At 41.7% G+C, this 24,712-nt stretch overlaps 1 protein-coding gene across 1 annotated transcript in view; it reads left to right on the forward strand.

Annotated features, from left to right (window-relative positions):
• NSUN3 (NOP2/Sun RNA methyltransferase 3) overlaps positions 1-24,712 on the forward strand; it is a 30,085-nt gene continuing 5,373 nt past the window's right edge. Inside the window, exons 1-5 of the mRNA XM_065397430.1 lie at positions 1-90; positions 7,847-7,950; positions 11,011-11,354; positions 12,998-13,152; positions 13,812-13,933. Coding sequence (XP_065253502.1) covers positions 1-90; positions 7,847-7,950; positions 11,011-11,354; positions 12,998-13,152; positions 13,812-13,933 — 815 coding nt within the window. The remainder of the gene's footprint in view (positions 91-7,846; positions 7,951-11,010; positions 11,355-12,997; positions 13,153-13,811; positions 13,934-24,712) is intronic.

Raw genomic sequence — 24,712 nt, forward strand, 5'->3', positions numbered from 1 at the left:
ATGTGGCTGCTGCGCGCCCCAGTCCGGCTGCGCCGCCAGCTCGCTGCCTCCTGTGGGCTGCGGGGGGGCCCTTCCCTGGCCCAGGAGCAGGTGAGAGGCGGGTGCCGGGCCTTGTGCCGCCGGAAGAGACAGGGACAGCCGGTGTCCTCCAGAGCAGCTGCTGCGCGGGTGGGTCAGTGTGCGGTAGCAAAAGCTATTGGCTGGCAGTAGGCAAACAGCCCAGGAGACTGGGGAGGGACCCAGGCCCCCTTACTATTGGGAAAGAGCCCTTCTTCCTGACCCACTGCTGCTGCCCCATTGCAACCGCAAGCTTGCACTGGGGCCAGACTGGCAGGGCAGCTGAGCGCCCGAGGGGACACGGTCTCCTCTCTGCAAAAAAGCACAAAAGAGCAAAGAGTCAGGAGTGAATTTGATTGATAGGAAGGGGCGGGGGAGAGAGAAATCACTCTCCCCAAGCAACCCACGGAGATGTTAGTGGGCACGTGGGGGTTCAAGAGAGGAGAGCAGCAGGAGGGCACAACACCACTTCTTCTCCCCCTGACTTTCCGCACCTCTCCCCTCTTCTCCATGATTGCTGTAGTGAGAGCTCCCTCCCAGGGTTGCCATCTCGACTGCCAGACTCGCAGAGTATTTGGCGGTTTGTTTTATTTTTAAAGCCCCAGTTCCTGGGGTTGACACAACCTTGGTGTTCATGTCAATTTTTTTTTTCATGGCCTTCATGATTAGGGCCCAACCAAATTCACGGCTATGAAAAATGCATCAGGGACCGTGAAATCCAGTCTTTTTTGTTGTTTTAAATGGTTGTGGGTTTGGTAAGCCACTCTGATGAATTTTTAGAGTTTGACTCACGATTTTTGAATGCCGCATGTTGGCAATGCTACACTGGGTAAAGGTAGCTGTCTTTAACATCACATGATTTTGCTCACAGTTTTCTTCTGAGCAGTGGTTCCCAACCATAGGGACTAATCTGGCGTTAGTGGGGGTGATACAACTCAGTTTGAGAACCACTGTTATAGTTACAGACTCATAGACTTTAAGGTCAGAAGGGATCATCATGATCATCTAGTCCAGAGATGGGCAAACTTTTTGGCCTGAGGGCCGCATCGGGTTTCGTAAATTGTATGGAGGACCGGTTAGGGGAGGGGGGTCATGGCCTGGCCCCCACCTCCTATCTGCCCCCCCTGGGACTTCTGCCCCATCCATCCCCCTCTGTTCCTTGATGGCCCCCCCCGGAACCCCTGCCCTATCCACACATCTCTGCTCCCTGTCCCCTGACCGTCCTGGGACCCCCGCCACCCCATCCAACCTCTCCTCTCATTCCTGATGGCCCCCACGGGACCCCTGCCCCATCCAACCAACTCCTTCTCCTTGTCCTCTGCCTGCCCCCTGCTGCCCCATCCACCCCCCCCCCCACACACACCTTCCTGACTGCCTCCCCTCCGGGACCCCTGCCCCCATTCAACCCCTTGTTCCTCCCCAAACCCTATCCACACCCCCGCCCCCTGACCACCACCCCAAACTCCCCTGCCCTCTATCCAACCCCCCCCCACTCCCTGCCCCCTTACCGCGCTGCCTGGAGCACCAGTGGCTGGCGGCGCTACAGCCGCGCCACCCGGCTGGAACCGGACCACATCACCAGCACCGCCGCCGCGCAGCACAGAGCACCGGGTCAGGCCGGGCTCTGCAGCTGCGCTGCCCAGAGCATTGCACCGGTGGCAGAGTGAGCAAGCTGAGGCTGCAGGGGCGGGGGGACAGTAGGGGTGGGGCCGGGGGCTAGCCTCCCAAGCCAGGAGCTCGGGGGCCGGGCCGGACGGTCCCGCGGGCCGAAGTTTGCCCACCTCTGATCTAGTCTGACCTCCTACACATTGCAGGCCACAGAACTTCACCTATCCACTCCTGCAATAGACCCCTAACCTCTGGCTGAGTTATTGAAGTCCTCAAATCATGGCTTAAAGACTACAGTTACACAGAATCCACAGTTAAACAGTTAAAGTCATACAGAATCTGCCATTTACCAATGTAACTCCCTGGGTGGATATTATTCTTGCAGAATAAGAATGTCCACACAGAAAGTCATAGTGGTATAATTTATTATAGGTAAACTGGCAAATTTCCCTGTGTAGACAAGCCCTGAGAAAGGAGGTGGAGAAAAAGCTACTTGAAACTAGTGGTTCATGATTTTTTAAGACAGTTTTATGGTTTTGGAGGGCCCTGACTTTTGATTTTTTTTACTCCTGAAGGAATTCTGCGCCAAAAAATAAAAATTATGCTTACAATATTTTAAAATTCTGCAAAGTTCTGCAAATTTTATTTGTCAATAAATAAATGTGGAGGCTCCAGCATGGCAGTGGGGAGCAGAGACCACTGGCTGCATTGATGTGGGAGATCGCCCTGAAGCCCCCACTTTCCCTGGTACAGGGACTCGGCAGGGGCCTGCACCCAACCCTGACACAATGCAAGGGCTGGGCCTTCCCCAGAAACACCTGTGGGCCCTGCCCCTTTCTGCCAGGTGCACCAGGTGCGGGTAGGCAGGCTCAGCCCAGCAGGATACAAGTGTGGAGGGGCTTAGTGTGTGGAGATCCAGGTGTGGGGTGAGAGGTTTGTGTGGGGCAATCTGGATGCGGGCGGCTCAGTGGGAGATCTGGATGCACAGGGGCTTGTTGGTGGGTTCCGGGTGCAGGGGCAATGGGACTCTGCAGAGGATTCAACTGCAGCTGGTGGGGGCTCAGCAGGGTGTGTGTGGGGAGATGGGGCTCAGCGGTGGGGTCTAGGTGCTGGGGGAGTGGGGTTTGATTGGGTGGGGGTCCAGGTGCAGCTGGTTGGGGCTCAGTGGGGAGGGGATCGGAGGAGTGGAGCCTGTTTGGGGAGGGGGGGGTCCAGGTGTAGAGAGGTAGTGCTTGTCAGGGTGAGGGTTCAATGGGTCTGCTTAACGGGAACCCCAGCTGCTGCCGAGGGGACGCAGCATGCTGGGCTCCTGCTTCCCCCTGCGATTCCCCTATCACCTTCCCACCCCCCTCCCCCACTGCCCTATCCCCTTCCCCTCACTCCCACATTTCCCTCCCCCTGCCCTATTCCACCCCCCCTTCCTTCCCCACTGCTACTTCTCCCCACCTCCTAAATTAGCTGTTACTACTCAAGAGAGAGATCTTGGAGTCATTGTGGATAGTTCTCTGAAAACATCCACTCAATGTCCAGCGACAGTCAAAAAAGCGAACAGAACATTGGGAATCATTAAGAAAGGGATAGATAATAAGACAGAAAATATCATCTTGCCTCTATATAAATCCATGGTATGCCCACATCTTGAATACTGTATGCAGATGTGGTCGCCCCATCTCAAAAAAGATATATTGGAATTGGAAAAGGTTCGGAAAAGAGCAACAAAAATGATAAGAGGTATGGAATGGCTTCCATATGAGGAGCGATTAATAAGACTGGGACTTTTCAGCTTGGAAAAGAGATGACTAAGGGGCGATACAATAGAGATCTATAAAATCATGACTGGTATGGAGAAAGTAAATAAAGAAGTGTTAGTTTTTGTGTTATGAGAAGAAGTAAATAAGGGTCACCAAATGAAATTAATAGGCAGCATGTTTAAATCAAACAAAAGGAAGTATTTTTTCACACAACGCACAGTCAACCTGTAGAACTCTTTGCCAGAGGATGTTGTGAAGGCCAAGACTAACAGCGTTCAAAAAAGAACTAGATAAATTCATGGAGGATAGGTCCATCAATGGCTATTAGCCAGGGTGGGCAGGATGGTGTCCCTAGTCTCTGTTTGCCAGAAGCTGGGAATGGGCGACGGGATGGATCACTTGACGTTTACCTGTTCTGTTCATCCTCTCTGGGATACCTGGCGTTGGCCACTGTCGGAAGACAGGATACTGGGCTATATGGAACTTTGGTCTGACCCAGTATGGAGCAGTCCAGCAGAATTTCCCCAGGAGTAGATTTTTGAATGCTTGGGGTTGGCAGTACTGAGAAGTCCAAGAAGATAAGAAACAGCATAAGCAGTGAAAGTAAACTGTACTCATTTGTGGACTTTTTTAATGTAAGATATTATTAGTAAGCATTCTACGGACTATTTTTATATGTAATTTTGATTATTTTTAATTTGTTAATGCCCATAAGTATTAGACTTAATACAAACAGAAGTCATCTGGCTCTATACTCTCTCTTCCTCCACACACACACACCCCTTCCATTTTTAATAGTTGGCCAGAAAATAGAAAAAGTGGTCTTGACAGGTTTTGGTAGTCTTCACTTCTGTGCACTGTCAAAAATATTCCAATCAGTTCTGATATTGTGGGTCCCAGTCCTGCATAGAGCACCCTGTGGACAGACCCACATTGACTTCAGGGGCTCTGTGTAGGCCCAGAGGTCCACCCACATGCAGTACTGGGGCCTTAACCTCTAACACCACAGAACTAGCAGGTTAAGAAATACAGTAGGTGTATCCCAGCTCCTGTGGGTATCAGGCCACTTCTCTCTGCCTGCAATTTGGTCCTAAATTATAACATCTGAAATCTAAACCAACCCACTGGGTACAAAGATTTGCAAACAGTAGCCAGTTATTATAAATAATTGTGTTTTTATTTTCCTTGTTCTATACTTCAGGGCTCCTATGCCTGCTTTTCATTGGGTACTTATAAGTATATTTCTACCCTGAAAAGTGACATAATAAAAATGATGATGTGGAGGTCCATATGCAGTATGCAACCCTGATTTTAAATAAGACTTACTTAATACGCAAGTAAATTTTCCCCCATACATTCCAGCCCCACATATGTATTTTATGTTCTGAGGAAGAAAAATCTGTAAGTTTTCCCGCAAAAATATAATTGTATCATTACTGGAAACAAGTACAACCCTTTCTAGTGTAGATAAATAGCCTGACAGTCAAAATCTGTTCTTTTGTATTATCACCAGTGATAGAGATTCTGCTGTCCTAATTATGTTCTCAACTATACCTGTTAACTTCAGATTATATTTTCAGTAATGCATGTGCAGCCCCAATACCCTTCTCTGTAAAATAATAATAATCTGAAAAACTTGGTTATGGTGGTTCCATGGTTCTGTCAATTTTCCTGCTTAAAGGTGATCTACAAAGTGTGTTTGGGGAGGGGAGGCAGGAGAAGGAATATGTTGGTGCTGGTTTTTATTTTTGTATCTTTATGAGATATGAAGAAGACCTGAAAAAAATGAATTTTTTTCTTCAGTTTACTTTCTTGGCTTTTTTATACCTTAGAAGTATCAAGTTTTTCTTTCTTGCTTTTTGCTGGAGGTCTCCTTGTTGAGCCGCAGAACTGGAAAGAGAAGTTTTCATATCTTGATTGAAGGCGGAGGAGTAGTGACACTTTGGCCAAGAGATTTTTCCTCCTAATTATGTGTTAGATGTTTTTGTTAACACACATGCTTAATGAAGGCCCACAAACAAAAGCAACATTATAAACAGACTATCTAAAAATCCCTTCTCCTTTCAATCGCTCAAGCTTCACTGCCATCATAGGTTTGATTTCCTAATCCAACTAGTTCTCCAGTCATCCGTAGTCTTCCAAGTGAAATGGAACACAAGACCTCAATTCTATTTAAAAAAAACAAACAACCCCCCAATCCTTCCTCTTTTAAAAGCACTTTTCCTTCCAACCTTTTAGTCCCCCTCTTTATATAGCCTAAAGAATACTTCGGGGGGAATTCTGCACCAGAATTCATGTCCCTGGTAGATTTCTTTGCTGCCCCACATAAAAATGCTGGGGAAGCAAAGGGAAGCTGTAAGAGTGGTCATGCGCCCCTCCCCAGCAGTGTTGGCACGTAGTTTCATGCGCCCGAACCAGCCCGTGTAAAGGTAAATCACTGCGGGGAAGGGCTCATCTACTTGTCCCAGCTGGGCTGGGGGTATGGTAGGACGGGACTTCCTCTTCCCCTGCAAGGAGTGGCCGAGGAAACCTCCCCCGGATGCAGGAAGCTCCGTATTTCCCCGCCCCCACTTCCTGCCCCCATCGCTCCTAAACTGCAGGAGGAGGAGTCACTGTATGGGGATCTGCTCCCCCATCTGCCCAACCCCCATGAATCTGGACCCCCGCATACCCAGACCCCCACAACAAACCTCAACCCCTCACACCCAGAATCCCACACCAAGTCCCCCAGCCACATACCCCATCGAGCCTCACCCCATGCTCCCAGACCTGCTCTGCACCTGGCCTCCCGCCACCCCACCCCCTGCTGAGCCCAAACCCCTGCATCCAGACCCCTGTCAAGCCCTTCCTCCCTGCATCCAGACCCCCAGCACTGCACCCAGACCATTCCCCGCTGAGCCCCTCAAACTTGAATCCCCATCCCGACAAGTCCCACCCTCCTGCACCTGGGCCACCCCAAGAATCATCCCACACCCAAACCACCACCCCACTGAGCCCCAACCAGCTGCACCCAAACCTCCCTACTAAGCCCCCAGCACCCGGACCCCGTACTGAGCCCATTCCCAACACCCAGACCCCCCTGCTGAGCCCCAACCACCTTTACCTGGACCCCCCCCTGCAGAGTCCCATTGCCCCCTGCACCCGGAACCCCCCAACGAGTCCCTGTGCATTGGGGTTGCCAATTTTGGTTGGATGTATTCCAGGAGGTTTCATCACAGGACATAATCTTTAATTAAAGATTAATCTGTTAATTCCTGCAGACTCCAGGACAATCCTGGAGGGTTGGCAACTCTACTGTGCATCCAGATCTGCCCCCCCCCCCGAGCCGCCCACATCCAGATTGCCCCACACAGAACCGTCTCACCCCACACTTGGATCCCCCCACACTAAGCCCCTCCACACTTGGTTCCTGCTAGGCTGAGCCTGCCTGCCCCATACCTGGTTCGGGGGCCAGGGCTGGGCATGCATGTGAGATTCTGTCCCTCTCACTTGCTATCTTGGTGCACCTGGTGCAGAGGCACAGGGCCCCAGTGTGCTTCTGGGGCAGGCCCAGCTCTTGCACTGTGTCAGGGTTGGGTGCAGTCTCACTACCGAGTCCATGTCCTGGGGCGAGGGCTGCAGGGTGGTCTCCCACCTTCATGCAGCCAGTGGCCTGTGCTCTCCACTGCTATGCTGGAGCCTCCACATTTATTTATTCATGAATAAAATATGCAGAATTTTTATGGTTTTGGCACAGAATTCCCCAAAAAAGCCTAAAAGAGCACAAACCCAGTGTTTTCCTTTGCAGATCTTCTTTAAATAGCTTAATCTGGTATAGAAGCCCAAATATCTATCAGTGGATTGTTTCTGCAGAATGAGTCCCTAAATATTGCTAGGAATTTTCTTTGTGTATGTAAGTAAAACAAACAAAACGTACAGTTGAATTAATTCTACTGTTCTTATTCACTCCTAGAAGAAAGCAGTTGCTATAACTCTTCAAAGCGGGATTGGATTCTATATGACTTGCACAAGGATACACTTTAACTTCTATCTTCTAGTTAGATACATTGAGAGGGATTCCTTTGCAGGCGCGCTAATTTTCTAGGGATATAATCTTCTTAATGATGGTTTGTTTATTTTGCTCCTGGTATGTTGACGCCCCAGAATCCTTTTAATTTATTTAGTAGTCCAGGGAGGGAGCATCCTGAGCAAACAGTTTGGATGATTTGTTCACAGGTCAGGAGAGATGGTATTCACACATCTTATTTTACAGAGGGCTCCAAATTTCCTGTTGCCAGCCCTGAAAACATGTATACCATGCCCATCAGTGGGGTACCTGAGCACCTTAATGTCATTATTAATCCAAACACATGTATTTAAAATCTGATGTACTGCAATCTTTGGCTAATAGTTTTTCATGTCGACTTCTTCCCCCCCCCCCCCCCCCCAAGCTGAAATCAGAAGGGAAGCTTCAAAAGCAGATCTGCCAAGTTGTTCTGGATCACTTTGAGAAGCAATACATGAAGGAGCTGGGAGAGGCATGGAGCACAGTCAGGTTATTTTTTCTCTTTTCATTACCCCATAAAATAACTGCAAAGATCTATATAAAATTCATACAAACTGGACATTGTGCTTTTGATTATTTTACGGATCAACTAAGATACCAGCATGGAATGATAGATGAGCACTGTCTTTAATAATTCCAGTTAAGCATCTGGGAAATGAGGGAATGTGCAGGAAAGATCACATTGTCTGATGTAGAGATACAGTTTAGGTGACATGACCCTTTTATTGTCATATGCAATCTTATCTTTTCATTCTTGATGGGACATTATCCCACTTGGACAAATCCCCTCAAAGAATTGAAAATATAAAGGCTGGATGTCTTCTCCATAACTGCAAAAAGAACAGGAGTACTTGTGGCACCTTAGGCCTGGTCTACACTACGACTTTAATTCGGATTTAGCTGCTTTAATTCGAATTAACGCTTGACCCGTCCACACAACGAAGCCATTTAATTCGAATTAAAGAGCCCTTTAATTCGATTTCTGTACTCCTCCTCGACGAGAGGAGTAGCGTCAAAATCGGTATTGTTAATCCGAATTAAGGTTAGTGTGGCCGCAATTCGATGTTATTGGCAATTAGATGTTATTGGCTACCCACAATGCAACGCTCTGGAAATCGATGCTACTACGGTAGCTTGGACGCACACCACCGAATTAATGGTGCCTAGTGTGGCCGAATACATTCGAATTTATAAAATCGGTTTCCTAAATTCGAATTATATAAATTCGGATTAATCCCGTAGTGTAGACATACCCTTTGAGACTAACAAATTTATTAGAGCATAAGCTTTCGTGGGCTACAACCCACTTCTTTGTTAGTCTCTAAGGTGCCACAAGTACTCCTGTTCTTTTTGCGGATACAGACTAACATGGCTGCTACTCTGAAACCTGTCATTCTCCATAACCATAACTCACTTAGTTTCCACTTAGTTGTGAAAAGAAAAAGAGACAATGTTATGAGCTGAAAGCTAAGTATTAATCATAGCCTTGAATTGCTTCATCAGTGAGTGCCATGATGATCGTCAAGACAGACTTACAAAATGGAAAAACAGTTAAAATGAGGGAATATTTCATAACAAAATAGCTTTTATTATTTTTATCTTTAGGGGTTTTAACCTGTCTGAATAATGTCAAAAAAGCAAAACAATTGTGAATACAGCCAGTTTTAAGAAAAATAAGACAAACAAATCCTTGGTCTCTGTAACATTCCACGATAAGTAAAGAGAAACATATTTTTTCCTTTTCTCCTCCTCCCTCCTGATTTCCTTTTTTCTTTCTGTTCTTTCTTCCTCAGAATACTTAGGGCCAAATTATGGTCTGGCTGAAGTCAATGGGATTTTTGCTTTGACTCCAATAGCACCAGGATTTGGCCTATGGAAAGCCCTTTAGGGTCAAAGGAGGGGAGGTGCATCAGCAAGTTTCATATTTCCTGTAGCAATTTATTGAAAAATGAGGAAACAATAATTATATCAGAGACAGTTATCAAAAAAAGATCAAATGAACTTCAGAAATATTCACAATATAAAAGAGGAATCACTCCAATTACAGAACAAACAGTAACTTGATTTACCATTAATTATATTTATTTCCCTGGGTACTTTTCTAAGCTCTGCCTGATTAAAATAACATTCTCTCACTATTCAGCTTCTTCTTCTGCTATATCCTTGAGTGAGATCATTATCCCTATCTTCCAAACGGGGAAACGGAGTCACATCGAAATTACGTGACAGCCCCAAGATATTTCAACAGAGCTTTCACAGTTTACACAACTGAAGATCTGCCCCTTAGAGGTAGAGTTGGAGAACATTGTTTTCTAAATTGGCAGGATGGTAAAACATACCGGTAATTTGAATATAGTTCCCATTAGATACTTTTCTAGTACCATGTGGGCAGGACCAAACCATGATGGGATAGAGCTGAAAAATATTTTAGAGTAAGTCAGAGCCTATTATCAAACATTTCATTTTCAAACACTTCAAACGCTTTTTGTCTCTGTCCTCATTGGCTAGTCAAATTGTTAAAACACAGATCCTTCTGAATTGTTTTCTAACCGTTTTCAAAGAAGATTGAGGAACCTAATAAATAAACAGATTTGAATCTGATTTATTTGGTAACTTTCCCTAGTATTAAAAGACCATCTGTAATGTTTATTTTTTGTTTTGTTTGCTTGTTTATTTTCAGAAAGCTTCTTCAAAGAAGATTGTAATGGATGTTGGATTAAGTGTGTTTATTTTGGTGCCCATTTGATCTGCTCTTGGAGTCACTTTTTAGTTGTATGGATTCAGTTAGTCAGTATCAGTCAGATCAGTCCATGGTGTGACTTACGTCTCCCAAAATGTAAATGCTAACAAAACCCTGTTGGGTTTATTTTTTTCAAAGACTGCAAAAAAGGATTCCAAATCAGCAAACACTGTTATCCTTTTCAATGAAAACCAAATACATTAAACTCCCCTTCCACCCCCAGCCCCCGATTTCAGACATGAAAATTTCATTATTTGCAGAGACCATTTACTATGTGATAAGTTTTACTATGGAATAAAATACCTTTTATTTGTGAGATTCACAGTATTATACAATGATTATTAAAGAATACATGAAGGGTTGATTTAAAAGAGCAAGGTGAAAGATTAATTGGGAGCAGCGTTGGGTTTTTTGTTTCTGTCTTTTTTTACAAATGAGTTCACAGCTTCTCTATGCTTGTATGCTCCTGAGATCCTGTATATAAAAATAATGGAGGTGAACCAAGTGTTCTGACTTACCCTTTCTCTTGAGACATGAGAACAAAGGGATATTTCATGAAATTGAAAAGTAACACATTTAAAACTATAGAAGAAAATACTCTATTACATAGTTCATAATTAACCTGTGGAAACAGACTCAAACCACTAGAATACACTTAAAATATCATAACTGTGGGCGAGCACAAAACCTAGCTGTGGTGTTTGCTTTAATTCCCTGAGATGAAGGGCTTGCTACATTATGGAAACTTAACTGTAACCTGCCACTTATTAAATATAACTCTTTGTTGTTTTTCCTTTTTAAACCTCCAGGGAGGTGCTCACATCACCATTGTGCTGGCAATATGCTGTTCTGCTTAATAAATTCAGCTATTCCTCTGAACTGGAGAACAACTTGCATTTGAAGGGGTATCATAGTCTCTTTCAGGAAACCTTACCCTATCTCCCAGGATCATTAAAATGTTACATTAGTAGAACTCCTGGGAGATTCCCTGCACAGAAACACCACATTGGTAAACTCAAGGAATATTATCTGCTGAATGCTGCTTCACTTCTGTCGGTGCTGGCATTGGAAATAAAGGATGGGGAAAGGGTTTTGGATATGTGTGCTGCTCCAGGCGGTAAATCAATAGCTATGCTGCAGTGTGCCTGGCCAGGTAATGTATTTTATTGTTATGCGATTAAAATACAGAAATCAGGTTCCAGATGCAGTTATCAAAGTTATTTGAAGGCATGTTTGTGTCTGTTATGAAATTAAATTTCAGTTTAAAAGGGACACGGTACTGTGTCGATTCAGATTGTTGAAATCAGAATATTGTGGAGTCAGTTTGTCCTAGTATTAGTAAGGTCAAAAACCTGGACATGTTAATATGTAAATTGGCTTCATATTAATGCAGATTGAAAAACCATTGACAGAGTGGCACTGCTTTTTCTTCCTGTCTAGAATGCACTCTGTGTATCGTGTACTGCTGCCAAGCCTGTTACTGTAACTGTAAATTAATCACAGAGTTCTTAGCGCAGGAAAACAAGCTTTTTTCAAGTGTCAAATATTTGTACACCTTTGTGATAATACGATATGTTAATTGCACAGGGTTGGCTGGACAAGAACATACAGCAATCTCAGGGTGTGTAGATGGTGCATAAAAGGGATGGGCCCAAGTTCGTTAAGCAGAGTGAGAATCTTTGGAGAATGGAGTACCTGTGCCAGGGGGTTGTTCTACACTTTAGCTGTAAGGGGATCAGATTGTTGGCAAAGGAAATGAATAAGCTTTAGGAGGATGATTTCAACCAAAAGAAAGTGACTGTTATGATATACATAGGTCATATACACAGCCCGCTATGGTTCTTGTGGTGTCAGGAGGTCCTAAAGGCAAGGAAAATGAATGGGAGTATTGAGTATCTAAGGGCAGGAGCAGGAGGAAAATGAGATGCTGTTGCTTGGACCAATGCCTGTACATAGCAAGGTTTAATCTAAATGGGTAATTGTCATGGCTATAGTGCAGGGGTCGGCAACGTTTGGCACGCGGCTCGCCAGGGTAAGCACCCTAGCGGGCCAGGCCAGTTTATTTACCTGCTGACGCGGCCGGTTCGGCCGATCGCGGCCCCCACTGGCCGCGGTTTGCCGTCCCGGGCCAATGGGGGCGGCAGGAAGCCGCGGCCAGCACATCCCTCACCCGCGCCGCTTCTCGCCGCCCCCATTGGCCCGGGACGTCGAACCGCGGCCAGTGGGGGCCGCGATCGGCCGAACCTGCCGCGTCAGCAGGTAAATAAACTGGCCCGGCCCGCCAGGGTGCTTACCCTGGCGAGCCGCGTGCTAAACGTTGCCGACCCCTGCTATAGTGCTAAAAATAAAAAGAGCAAGTGTGTTTATGTCAATACTAGTAGGTTACAGCCTCTGGTAGGCGAGGAGTTGAAATGCTTTGGGAACATAAGATGAAGACCAAGCTTGTGATGAATTAAAAAATGACATGTACATCCTCCCCATAGCAGTAGAAAGATCTCAGAAAAATACTCATACCACTGCTCTTTGAATATGTGTTACCATTTTAAGTTTGTTTTACTGTGAAAGTTTTTCACTCTGTAGGTATTTATTACTAAATATTTATGGATCACCTTTTAGGAGCATGTTGACATTTTATTAGGGTTTATAAAAATCCATTAGTGTTGTAAAATGTGCAGTAACATAAGCACGTACGTTATAATCTCTGACAATCCCAGGGAAATACTGAAACGTCTGTAATTGTAACTTCTAATATTTATAAAAATAATAGAGCACTGATTCTAGGTAATTTGTGTTTAGGTCATCTTCACTGTAATGAGTATGATAGTCTGAGATCAAAGTGGCTGAAGCAGACACTAGAATCCTTCATCCCAGAGCCCCTGATGAATTTAATTACTCTCTCTGAACTGGATGGGAGACAGATTGGAGATCTCCATCCTGAATTGTACGACAAGGTAGCACCATTATGTATTGGCAAGTTGATGGAATTAAAATGATACTTTTATTGTTCTCCTCCTTCCTTTCCTACTGTAACCTGACCTGTTCTGTAGCTATTTGACCATGTCCTGTGAAATGCTCATGAAGTGAAGATGAAACTTTTTATTTTAATGTTAAAACTTATTCTCCATTTGATGGTCCTTCTGATTTGTCTGGGAGGAGTCTACTGAGCTGACCACATGTTTTCTGCATACTTTAAACTTTGAACTGATGAGACTTTGTGCATGTGTCTTTGAGCATATGTTACATGATGTTGCTTATTGACTCATCACATTGAATTATGAATAATACACAGCAGTTAGTACTCTGTAACATTTAAATAGATGAATAAACAAGAGTAATCAAGGATGGGAGCTATTCAAATGGATGATAATAATTATAATAATATTGATGGTATTCATGGTGCAGTAATTAGGGTGTGGTTTTCTCAGACATGCACAAAAATGGTAAAACATTTTAAATTGTATTTTTTTCATGCTTCTAAAAAGCAAAAAATGATGCTTCAAATTTCTACAGAAAATATTTTCCAATACTTTCAAATCAGATGCATTGCACAGATAGTTAACTTCTTGACAGTTAATACTTTTGTTCATTCTTTTACTCATTGGCTGTACAGGTACTGCTGGATGCTCCGTGTTCAAATGACAGAAGTTGGTTATTCTCTTCGGATATTCAGCAGGCTACACTTAGACTCATCCAAAGGAAGGAGTTATCTGCTCTACAGGTACAGCTACTAAGGTGAGAAGTGGAAAGAAAAGCTGTTAAAGAAGCTTTCTCATGATTAAATTAAATAATATTGTGGCAAGATTTGGTAACAACCAATTCCAAGTTTCATGTACAGTACTCCTTCCACTTGGTAAGTGCAGAATGTGCTGCGGTCTGTAGCATTGTTAAATTTAAAGTTAGATAAGAGTTAATGTGGAGCTATTTAAATGTAGAACTGCAATATAAACACCAGGGTCCAAATCCTCAACTGACATATAGCCCATGCCATTCTATTGACTTCATTAAGAGTGCATCTTCATGTAATACTTGGCCTAAATTGCAGAATGATTCAAAACACCCTGCTATGATACAGAAACAAACACAGAGGGAGAGGGAGCACCTAAAAAGTTCATTGTGGCTTTAGAGGTATTTTTGATTCTGGCCGTATTCCACATTTTAAGCGGAGGTTTGAGTAGGGTTTATAATTGTTTTTAAAAACCATTTTATAAAGCCTGCTTACCCTGCAAGAATCCATGTCTACTTTCAATGAAGTGGTCTATAACCATGTCCAATAGTGGAAGTTCTGATCAGGCATTTTTCTCTGTTACTTTTCAGCAGAATTATCACTTGAAGTTCACTTTTAGGCTAATTTGATGACAAACATGCCAGTCAGTGATGGTTACCACTAGAGTTGTCACACTAGATCTCAGATTGTTCTGCCTCTCTGTTTGTGTTATTAGGACTGTTTCCAGGAGGAGCGAAAGGGCCCAGTGTTGTCCACACTTACACACACACACAAACTCAGTAGGTTTACCCATGTGTGTTTGCAGGATTGAACCACAAGTTTTTAGCTGTCTGTGCTGCTGCTGCAGAATTGTTATAGCTTTGCAGTGTTTGAGGCACATGCTTATAAATAAGAGGTTAAGCAGCAATACAAATGGTAGTGTTTATGTAAAAATTCACAATTTACTCCAAATCAGGCTTGTTATATATTTTACTTGAAAAGGAATTTCATTCCTGTACAAGGTTCTAGGTCAGCAGTATGGAAAACTGAAGCCCTTTCTTTATCCGGAGCATGAGAAACAGCAATGCAAGCTTCCCCACAATACCTGTGATACATGGGTGGGCGGGGGGGGAGAAGGGGGAGTAGCGCCCTTTGATGGACACCCAGCCAGCCAGTTAGCTATAAAATCCCTCCTGGTCTGTTCTCTGCTTGCTTTACCTGTAAAGGGTTAACAAGCCCACAGGTAAAGAAAAGGAGTAGGCACCTGACCAAAAGAGCCAATGGGAAGGTAGAACTTTTTAAAATTGGGGAAGAAACTTTTCCTTTGTCTGTTGTTCTCTGGGCTGCAGTGACACGGAGCAGTAATGCTGTAAGTAGCTTTAAGCCAGGTATGATTATAGATTATCAATTCATACCTTGAACCTACTTATCTGGAGCCTCAGATATGTAAGAAAAATTAGGGAATGTCTAAAAAGACACAATTAGGGTTATTTCTTTTATTTCTTATTGGCTTGTGGATTCCTCTGTGCTAACCCCAGATGCTTTTGTTTGCTTGTAACCTTTAAGATGAACCCCCAAGAAAGCTAGTTTGAGTGCTTGATTTTTGGATTGCTCTTTTAAAATCTAGCAAAAGCCTAAATTCCAGATGTATTTTCTTTCTTTTTGTTTTTCATAAAATTTACCTTTTTTAAGAACAGGATTGGATTTTTGGTGTCCTAAGAGGTTTGTGCATATGCTGTTTGATTAGCTGGTGGCAACAGCTGATTTCCTTTGTTTTCTTTCTCAGCTCTTCCTGGGGGGTGTGTGTGTGTGAAAGGGCTTGAGGGTACCCCACAGGGAGGAATTCCCAAGTGCTCCTTCCTGAGTCCAAGAGGGGTTTTTTTGCATTTGGGTGGTGGTAGCATTTACCAAGTCAAGGTCTGAGAGTGGCAAGTATTAATTTTTAGAATCCTTGCAGGCCCACACCTTCTGCACTCGGATTGACAGAGTGGGGATTCAGCCTTGACAGTACCTTTCAGATTTGGTTTGACTATATTTTGTTGAAAAAGGAATAGTGCTGAAAGTTTATTATTTTAGCAGTGATTTAGTTTTTGCCTCCAACCACGTGAAAATTAATATTTTTTCCTATTAAAGCCTTTTGGTTTACTATTAATACAACTGTTGTCCTTGTATATGTGTTATAGAAAATAATTTTTAAAAGTTGAAACGAACAATAAATAATGCAATACGGTATAATAAATGAACATGTTTTTGGAGCTGGGTTAAAGAAGAATTCTTTTTCTTTCCAAAAAATAGTTTCTGCAGCTGTATATTGTTTTATAGCTATTGATCAAACACTAAACTTTTAAATGCGCACAGTGATTCACTTCAGAAGTATCCAGCTGTCAAGGCAAATTGAGAGAGGAATAAAGTAATGTTTTTTTTAAAGAGTGTTTTTTATGGAAGGCTCCATAGGAACAGTGTAAGATACTTTTGCATGACTTCCAGAGAAAAAAGGCCTCCCAGAAACCTATGATTGATAACAGAAATATGAGTGTCTTATTGCAGTAATGCATCATGTCACCCATTTCCTTTGAAGAAATCAATCACATTTGAAACACTGACCTCCTTCGGTTTTCTCTTTTCAATATTTGACATATAAAATCTAATTTGTGAACTTCTAGCAAAAGGAAGCATACATCATTCACTGAAATTTTCCAAATTTGTATAAATCATTCTGGATTATAATCCTGATGTAGAAAACTCCTGACAGCAGAACCTGGTTTTTAAAAAAGCAAGCCAAAAAAGTGCCTATCACCCCAAATAACATTTAATACAATTATTCTTAAATCTAGAAGAGAAAAACATCACATCTGCTGAATGTGCAGTGAACTAGCCTCAAACAGTAGCAGCAACAAAAATTTGGATTTGTGAGGACAATATATTTTTGATCTGTAACTTCTAGTAGAAAAATGTTAATATAGCTTTCCTTCCAATGGGCTCAATAAGACTGTAAATTCAATAACGTATGCACTGTAATTTTTCACTTGTCTGGATTTTGGAATTTAGGGACTAAAACATTTTTGTTAGGCTCCTGTTGTCAGGAGTATGTCAAGGATTAAGATTCAGCAAGGTATTTAAGCATGTGCATAGTCCCAATGAGTTCAGTAAATGGTTTAATAATGCTTTGGATTTCTATAGTATCTTTTATCTCAGGATGCTTTACAAACACTAATGAATTCTCACAACACCTCATCAAGAAAAAGGATGAAACAGTGTCAGGGAGAAGCTAAGTGACTTGTGCAAGATGGGTCAGCAATTCAGTGGCAGCAATAATAATAGAATACAGTTCTACTCACTGTCAATTACTGCTCTGATGGCCTGTGCGTGACTAAGATTGAGGAACATAAGAACAGACATTCTGGGTCAGACCAAAGGTCCATCCAGCCCAGTATCCTGTCTACCGACAGTGGCCAATGCCAGGTGCCCCAGAGGGAGTGAACCTAACAGGTAACGCTCAAGTGATCTCTCTCTTGCCATCCATCTCCATCGTCTGACAAACAGAGGCTTGGGACACCATTCCTTACCCATCCTGGCTAATAGCCATTAATGGACTTAACCTCCATGAATTTATCTAGTTCTTTTTTAAACCATGTTATAGTTCTAGCCTTCACAACCTCTTCAGGCAAGGAGTTCCACAGGTTGACTGTGCGCTGTGTGAAGAGGAACTTCCTTTTATTTGTTTTAACTGAGTTCAAATCGTGGCTCTAATAGAGACTTTACCATTGATCTTGAGCAAGTTGTTTAAAGTGTCTACCTCAGTTTCCCTAACTGTAAATCAGGGATAAATACCTATCTACTTCAGAGATTTTATTAGGATTAATTAGTTCTTTGTAAAGGCTGAACATTTACATTGTTTAGCTGTAATTCTTAAATATAGAAGGAAAGAGAATAATAATAAAATGGATGAAATGCAAATGAGATAAATGGCCCAAAATTTGTGATTTAAAAAAAAAAAAAAATCAACTTTCAAGTTAAGGTATAGAAATGCAGAGCCAAACAATTGTAACTCCTCCTTGTAGTAACAACTTGTGATGACCGTACAATTATGATTACTGTATAATAGTGTTTGCAGGCCCAGATTAGACTAAACTGATTTTTTAAAGGCAAATTTGATTTCCCCCCCCCCTCTTTTTTGCTTTATGATGTCATTGCACAGCAGAGCTAAGGTTGTTTGGGCCAAAATTGATTGGGAATACTTTAAAAAATGTAGCCAGTGCTCAGGATTTCAGTGCATTTTAACTATATCGGAAGCGTGAAGAGTCTGTATTATTCTGATCATTTGATACAGAAAAATGTTTTGACACAGAATGCTAAATTTCTTAAAGGTCTTATTTTAATTTTAAGTCACTCATTGATTTGTTTGTAAACTTTTGGAAAATTCATCCTGTACTCGGAGTAAGAGCTGAAATTTTGGAGAGTACACACTGTATTCTTTGTATGTAATGAAGTGTTTGAATTGCTGTACACAATTCAACCTTAACTATGGAACTGTGACAGGTACTCCATAATATGTATTTTTATTATTACTGTTGTGCAACTGAAGTGCTGTAGTGCAGTATTGTGTATGTGCTTGTGTGTATATATAACTTCAATTGTACTATGAATATTGGTAATATGGTATTTTAAATGGTTTTGGTTAGCATCTCTTTTTGTAAGCCAGGAGGCTTACAAAAAAAAAAAGAAAAAAAGAAAAGTGAGTGAGTGAATTCATAAAAACAGGGAATTAATAGCATTCGTTAAACCCAGGTGCAAATAGGTAGATGCTGCACAAGCTTCCTCAGAAAGCTTCTGGTCCGTGTTACTCTTGGTGCTTCAGTCCTAGGCTTCTCCTGAGCAGAGATTGCTGATCATGCAGCCGCACTACATGATGGCTTAGAGGTCTACACAAATGGGTGGACTAGAATGAGCTCACCATTTGCCCTTGTGTCATAAAATAGGATTTTCAGCACAGTTCTCCAGGTGACTAGCTAATACGGTAACCTAATATGCCACCTAACCTGCACTTTCCCCTTGAGTCCAGCCTTTTGAAAATATTCTTTCTTCTGAAAGAGAGTGAACAGACTACTGCTTTTCAAAACACAGCTATTATATGCTTATCTACTTTCGCCAGCAGTTGAAAAATAGTGATGTGGTCTCACTAAAGAATTTATTCATTTTTAATGAAAAATGGCATTTAATTTGTAGTAAATGTTGTACGTTACCAGATATATTTCCCCCTCAAAATGTCTAGGTTATTTGCACGTTTCCATTGAGGTGGTGAATTTGCTTAACATGATTGGAAATAAACTACAGCGCTTCTTTCCATTCATTTTCATTTTTTATCATGCTTTGTGTTCAGAAAGAGGAGAGATGGATTTTCTGTCTCTATGTGAATAGGTAAAATACCTTATTTTTTACTAGAGCAGCATCCAGTAATGCAGAAAAGATTGACTGTTTTAATTTCTTATCTTTTTTTCTGGGAGTTATAATTCAGTCATGTAATTGCATTGGGCAGTACAAGGTACACAGATCACTATACAAGGTCCTAACGCAGGTGAATATTTCTCGTGATGCTTTATTTAAACTTAAGAGAAAAACAAGACTCTTTTTTTCACTTTCACATTTTTTTGTAAGCCTCACGGTTTTTTTGTTTTGTTTTGTTTTTTTGTCTTGCTATTTATTGCTGCCTTCTGGTGTTTTGAAAGACAGAGATTGAACTCTTCTTCCATATGTTGCTAAAGAGGGTCTGATTTCTCTGATTACATGTACAGTAGTACAGTAGAACCTCAGCGTTATGAACACCTCGGGAATGGAGGCTGTTTGTAACTCTGAAATATTCATAACTCTGAACAAAACATTTCTTTCCAAAATTTGCAACTGACTTAATACAGGTTTGAAACTTTACCATGCAGAAGAAAAATGCTGCTTTTAACCATCTTAATTTAAATGAAACAAGCACAGAAACCGTTTCCTTGTCTTGTCAAATGTTTTTTTTAAACTTTCCCTTTATTTTTTACACGGTACTGTACTGTATTTGTTATTTATTTATTTTTGTCTCTGCTGCTGCCTGATTGTGTACTTCTGGTTCCAAATGAGGTGTGTGGTTGACTGGTCAGTTTGTAACTGGTGTTCATGAACTCTGCGGTTCTACTGTATCCATTTCACACAAGCCTTTCCTTGCAGTTAGTTGTTCCTCTTTAATCAGATGATGGCTGTGGTCCTCATGCAGTAAACCACTTAAGCATGTCCTTAACTTTAAGCAAATGAGTAGTCCCCTTGAAGTCACCTTTCACTCAGTTAACCAGATAAGGTCTTATCGCCAGTGGGGATTTGCTCTTATTTTAGCCATCAGCAACCTGTCATCAGTGTATCTGCACCAGCAGAAACCCCAGTGTAGCCAGGGTAAAACTACTATAAGTGACAATTAACAGCAGTGAATTTATTCCAGCAAATAAATTTATTTCACAAGGTCTGTATCTCAGTGGTCTGAGTAGCTCAAGAGAGTAGCAGTTGAATGGAAGGGCTAAAAGTGAAGAGCCCTGTATCCAAGTCCAGCTGAAGTCAGTAGTGACATCAAAGCTACAGTATTACTATCTAAATGCCGTTCAGTGACGTGTGTAAATAGGAATTGGTTAATTTCCTAATGAACAAGTGTGTGTTTGTCACAAAAATATCATACTTGGCATTAATTTGGCACTGTTGTTAGTCTCAGCAGAGAGGCCAAGAACTGAATGCATCTGGGAGTGAATAAAACTTATGGGGTATATCTACACAGCAATTAAAAGCTCGGGGACCCTCCTACCTCATAGGGTTCTAGAGGCCAGGCTTCAGCTCAAGCCTGAATATTTACACCACAGTTAAACAGCCCATGAGCCCGTGTCAGCCAGCACGTGCCAGCCACGGATTTTTAATTGCCATGTTGACATACCCATGGTTGTCAGCGGTGGTGTTTTAGTGCACGGATAGGGCACGCGGGCAGGATTGTACTGTGGAGTTTTCAGTCTCCTGGGGTGTCAGTTTGCTGCTTTTCACTAGTCCTAAGTTTAGTAGAAAAAGAGAAAAAAATGGAAGGTTAGCATCTTCGTTTTTCAGTATGAAAAGACTGAAAAATCTAGTTTATCCTTATAAACTGTAAGTGAAAACTGACTGCATAGCTAAGTGGCTACATATGAATTTTTCTTATAGAAAACCCTAACATCCATCATTATAGAGTGGGATTTTCAAAGGCCCCTATGTGACTTAGAAGCATAAATACCAAGTAGACTTGGTCAAAAGTCGGCATTTCTCTTCTATGGGAAATTCTGAAAATTCCATTTTGGAACAAAGCGTAAAAAAATTCAAAATATCTGATGGAAGGGAAAATTCCCCCCAATTTCATTTTGAAATAATTAAAACTGTTTCAAAAATTTCTAAACAAAATTGACCCTCGGCGCCCGAGCTCAGGTTTCTGATTCAGCTGCTGTTCTCGGGGCTTCTGTGCTCCAGTAGAGGTGCCATGGAGCAGGGAGCCTGGAAGACCTGTGGTCCCTGACTCCAGGGAAGTCCATATGGCAGGGCTGCCCCCTGGAGACGTGGACCCTGGAAGCCCAGGGTCCCCGGGCAAGTTGGCAGGAAATCAGACAAGTTTGTGACAGAGCCCTGCACGTGTTTCATTGGCATTTCATTGAAATTGATGTTTCTGTGAAACATTTTGTTTTTGACAAATTGGCATTTTCTGAGGAAAATCTGTTTTGTCAGAAAATTCCTGACCAGCTCTAACTCCCTTTGGGGCTTTTTAATATCCCATCTGTAGTGCTGCCTGGGATAATTAGGGCTGCAGGATTAAGTCCCTAGGAGATTTTGTGAGTCTTTTGTTCTCCCTTCCCTAGTAGAGGAAGTGCTGCTTGGGCTGCAGACAAACATGGTGTTTTTTAATTAGTGAACTAAGTTGTTGGCATAAAAAAGAACATTCATTCAGCTCAGGCATTTGAAAGTTTGCAAGAGAAGAAGCCATTTCCATTATGATTACATGACTAGAGTATTTAAGTTTTGTGACTGCGGCATATGTGGAATGCCTCCTGCTGGTGGAGGCTGTCTTGCTAAAAATAGCATTGCCACTTGTGGTAATGGCAGCATGGAAACCCAGAGTGGGAACTTGCAAACCAGGTGCGACATTTAATATGGAAATAAAATATATCTGAATGTTACACAGCTGATTGTTAAACCATCATGGGAGCAAGAAGGAAACTGGTAGTCAGCCTCTAGTACAGGGCTTCTGTATTTCTGGTGTCGTAAATGACATACAGTAGCTCTCTGTTAGCAAGAGGATCATCCCCAGGACTTGCCTCAGAGTAAGAGGGGCCTGTTGTCTTTCAAAGTGTTCAGGCTGCTGGGGAAAACAAAACAGGTGAGATTTTCCTTTAAAAAAAATTACTTGCTATAACTCCCTTTTTTATCTTAATTATTGTTTGGAAAGACATTGTCTCTATATGACAAGAAAGCTTACTGTAATGAGGAGAGAGGAAAGCATAATGCTTGGGACACAGAGAGAATATTTGTACTGATGTCACGCCATCCCCGTGCCATGCTGTCATCACAATATATTGTGAATTAGATATTGTAGACACAGGGAATTTCCTTGGCCTTGACAGCTTGATTTTGGAAAAACTATGGGATATAACTGACATGACTCTGGGATGACTGGACTCAGTTTGATTTTTAAAGAAGGAGGGTGGAATTCCATGATCTAATTCATCTCAAATGAGAAGGGGTGTGGATGAAAGTAAATGTGACTTCAGATTCTTTGCTGCATGAATGGTTTAGAAGGGATTCATTGCTTTTTTTCCCTGATCAAAACCAGAAAAATCCATTTTCTGCTTAGTGACCAAAAGATGGCACTGTTGAAATGTTACATTTTTTTTGTAACTTGCCCTGAAACCCATATAATCTTTTTTTTAACACTGAAAATGGTTAAATTAGTGATATAATTAATGCTGACCCTTCCGAAAAGATGTAGAACATATAATCATGCACAGAAAGAGCCGTCTGGGGTTGTGGGATTGGTAATACGAAATACTATACCGGTATTGTTTTGATATCCACTTATATGTCTGTTTTATAAAAGTCTGGGTTTGTAATGCCATTTTTTAAAAAAGGGATAAAATGGCAACCTATCACATTGTTTAATTTACTTTTAGTGTGAAATACCCACTTTTTGGCATTAGATAACTCCAAAGTTTTTGTGACATTTAAGTGTTTCAAAGTCATTGAACGCATGTCTCTACAACAGATCTTTTTATTTTTTGAGATACTGAAGTAATCTTATTGCTCTGTTTTTCTTTTTAATTTCTAATTTAATTTTTAAGTGTCAGTTTCCTCTCCTGTTACATTTAATGTGAATCTTGAGACTCAACCAAAGAAAACATTAAGTATCTGTTAGAATACGATGTAGTTTTTCAAAATCACATCCAACAACCCTGCCTGGCAGGGGGTCAGATTAGATTACCTTAATAGGTCTTTTCCACCTCTGACTGCTGTAATTCAATATGCATGTTAGTAAATCTGTCTCCAAAGAGATATTCAGTAAAAAATGAGTGATGATGAATTCTTTGTAAATGCATAATTTCTACCATAGGGGAATTTACACTCCTCTTAATTGCATTAGAGTTGTACCTGGGTTTGCTAAACATCCATCTGAAAAATGGTATACAGCTATGCCCTGACTATTACATATGTCTGTCTTGGAAATATTTTAATTATTTAAAGATTAATTTAATTATCCAAAAATGTTGATATCACTATTTAAGCCATGCATAGTGTGGGCAAGCATCATGCAAACTTCCACAGACATATCTGCCAGTCCCCCTCAAATCTAATTTGCCATGTCCCAGTCCTTTAGTGATTGAAAACATTATTAAACGGATGTGAGTATTTGATATCACAGTGGGTCCCATAAATTGTACTAATCCGATATCTCACAAAGTACCACATGACACCCAGGGAAGGATTTATTTTTGCCTCTGAACATTTTATTTTCTTCCTCGGTGCCTCTCTTCCCTTCCTTCTTGCCTCATCCTCTTCCTGTTATAAAACCTAACGGCGTATTTTGCAGCTTCTCTTCCTATACACATAGAGATGTGCATTATCTGCCTGAAAGTCCTGGCTACCTGGAAGAGGATATCTCGGAGTAGGCCTGGAAATTGTGAATGAAGCCTGTTAATGGATAAAATCGAGCCTCAGCAACTTACCATACTACTTTCTTTAGCATCATAAATTATAGGTACATTTCCATACTCAACAGCTTGTTAGCCTCTGAAGCCCCAAAAATCTGGCTCTTCTGAAGTGGTGTAATTATTTTAGGCACCTACTTGGCAAACTGGGAAGCTTCTTTTTCAGGCTGCTGTGCAGGTCATCTTTTGATAGCAGTGATTTGTTAGTAGGCATTTTAATGTTAGTGCTATTAACAGTTTCTCTTGTCTATAAAACAAAAATGGGGATTATGTGCATCAAAAGTACTACAGAGTCTCCCGTTAACAATTGCCCATCCTTGTTAATAAGCAGTCACAGGTGTCTTTCTTATGACTTTTTAAACAAATAGTCTTACAGGAATGTATATTGGATTACTTTAAAGTTTAGGTCAAAATAAGGCTTAAAGTATCAGTCGCTCCTGTACTGAACTAGGGCTTCAGTATAAAGAAGTAAAGCTTCAATTCCAAACCGCTTCAATTGTGTGCAAATTAATACCATTTTTAATCCAGTATGGTGAATACATGAACTTGGATTTAAATTTTTGAAAACACATTTAGTGT

The sequence above is a fragment of the Emys orbicularis genome, chromosome 1 (assembly GCF_028017835.1).
Source record: "Emys orbicularis isolate rEmyOrb1 chromosome 1, rEmyOrb1.hap1, whole genome shotgun sequence".
NCBI classification, from domain to species: domain Eukaryota; kingdom Metazoa; phylum Chordata; order Testudines; family Emydidae; genus Emys; species Emys orbicularis.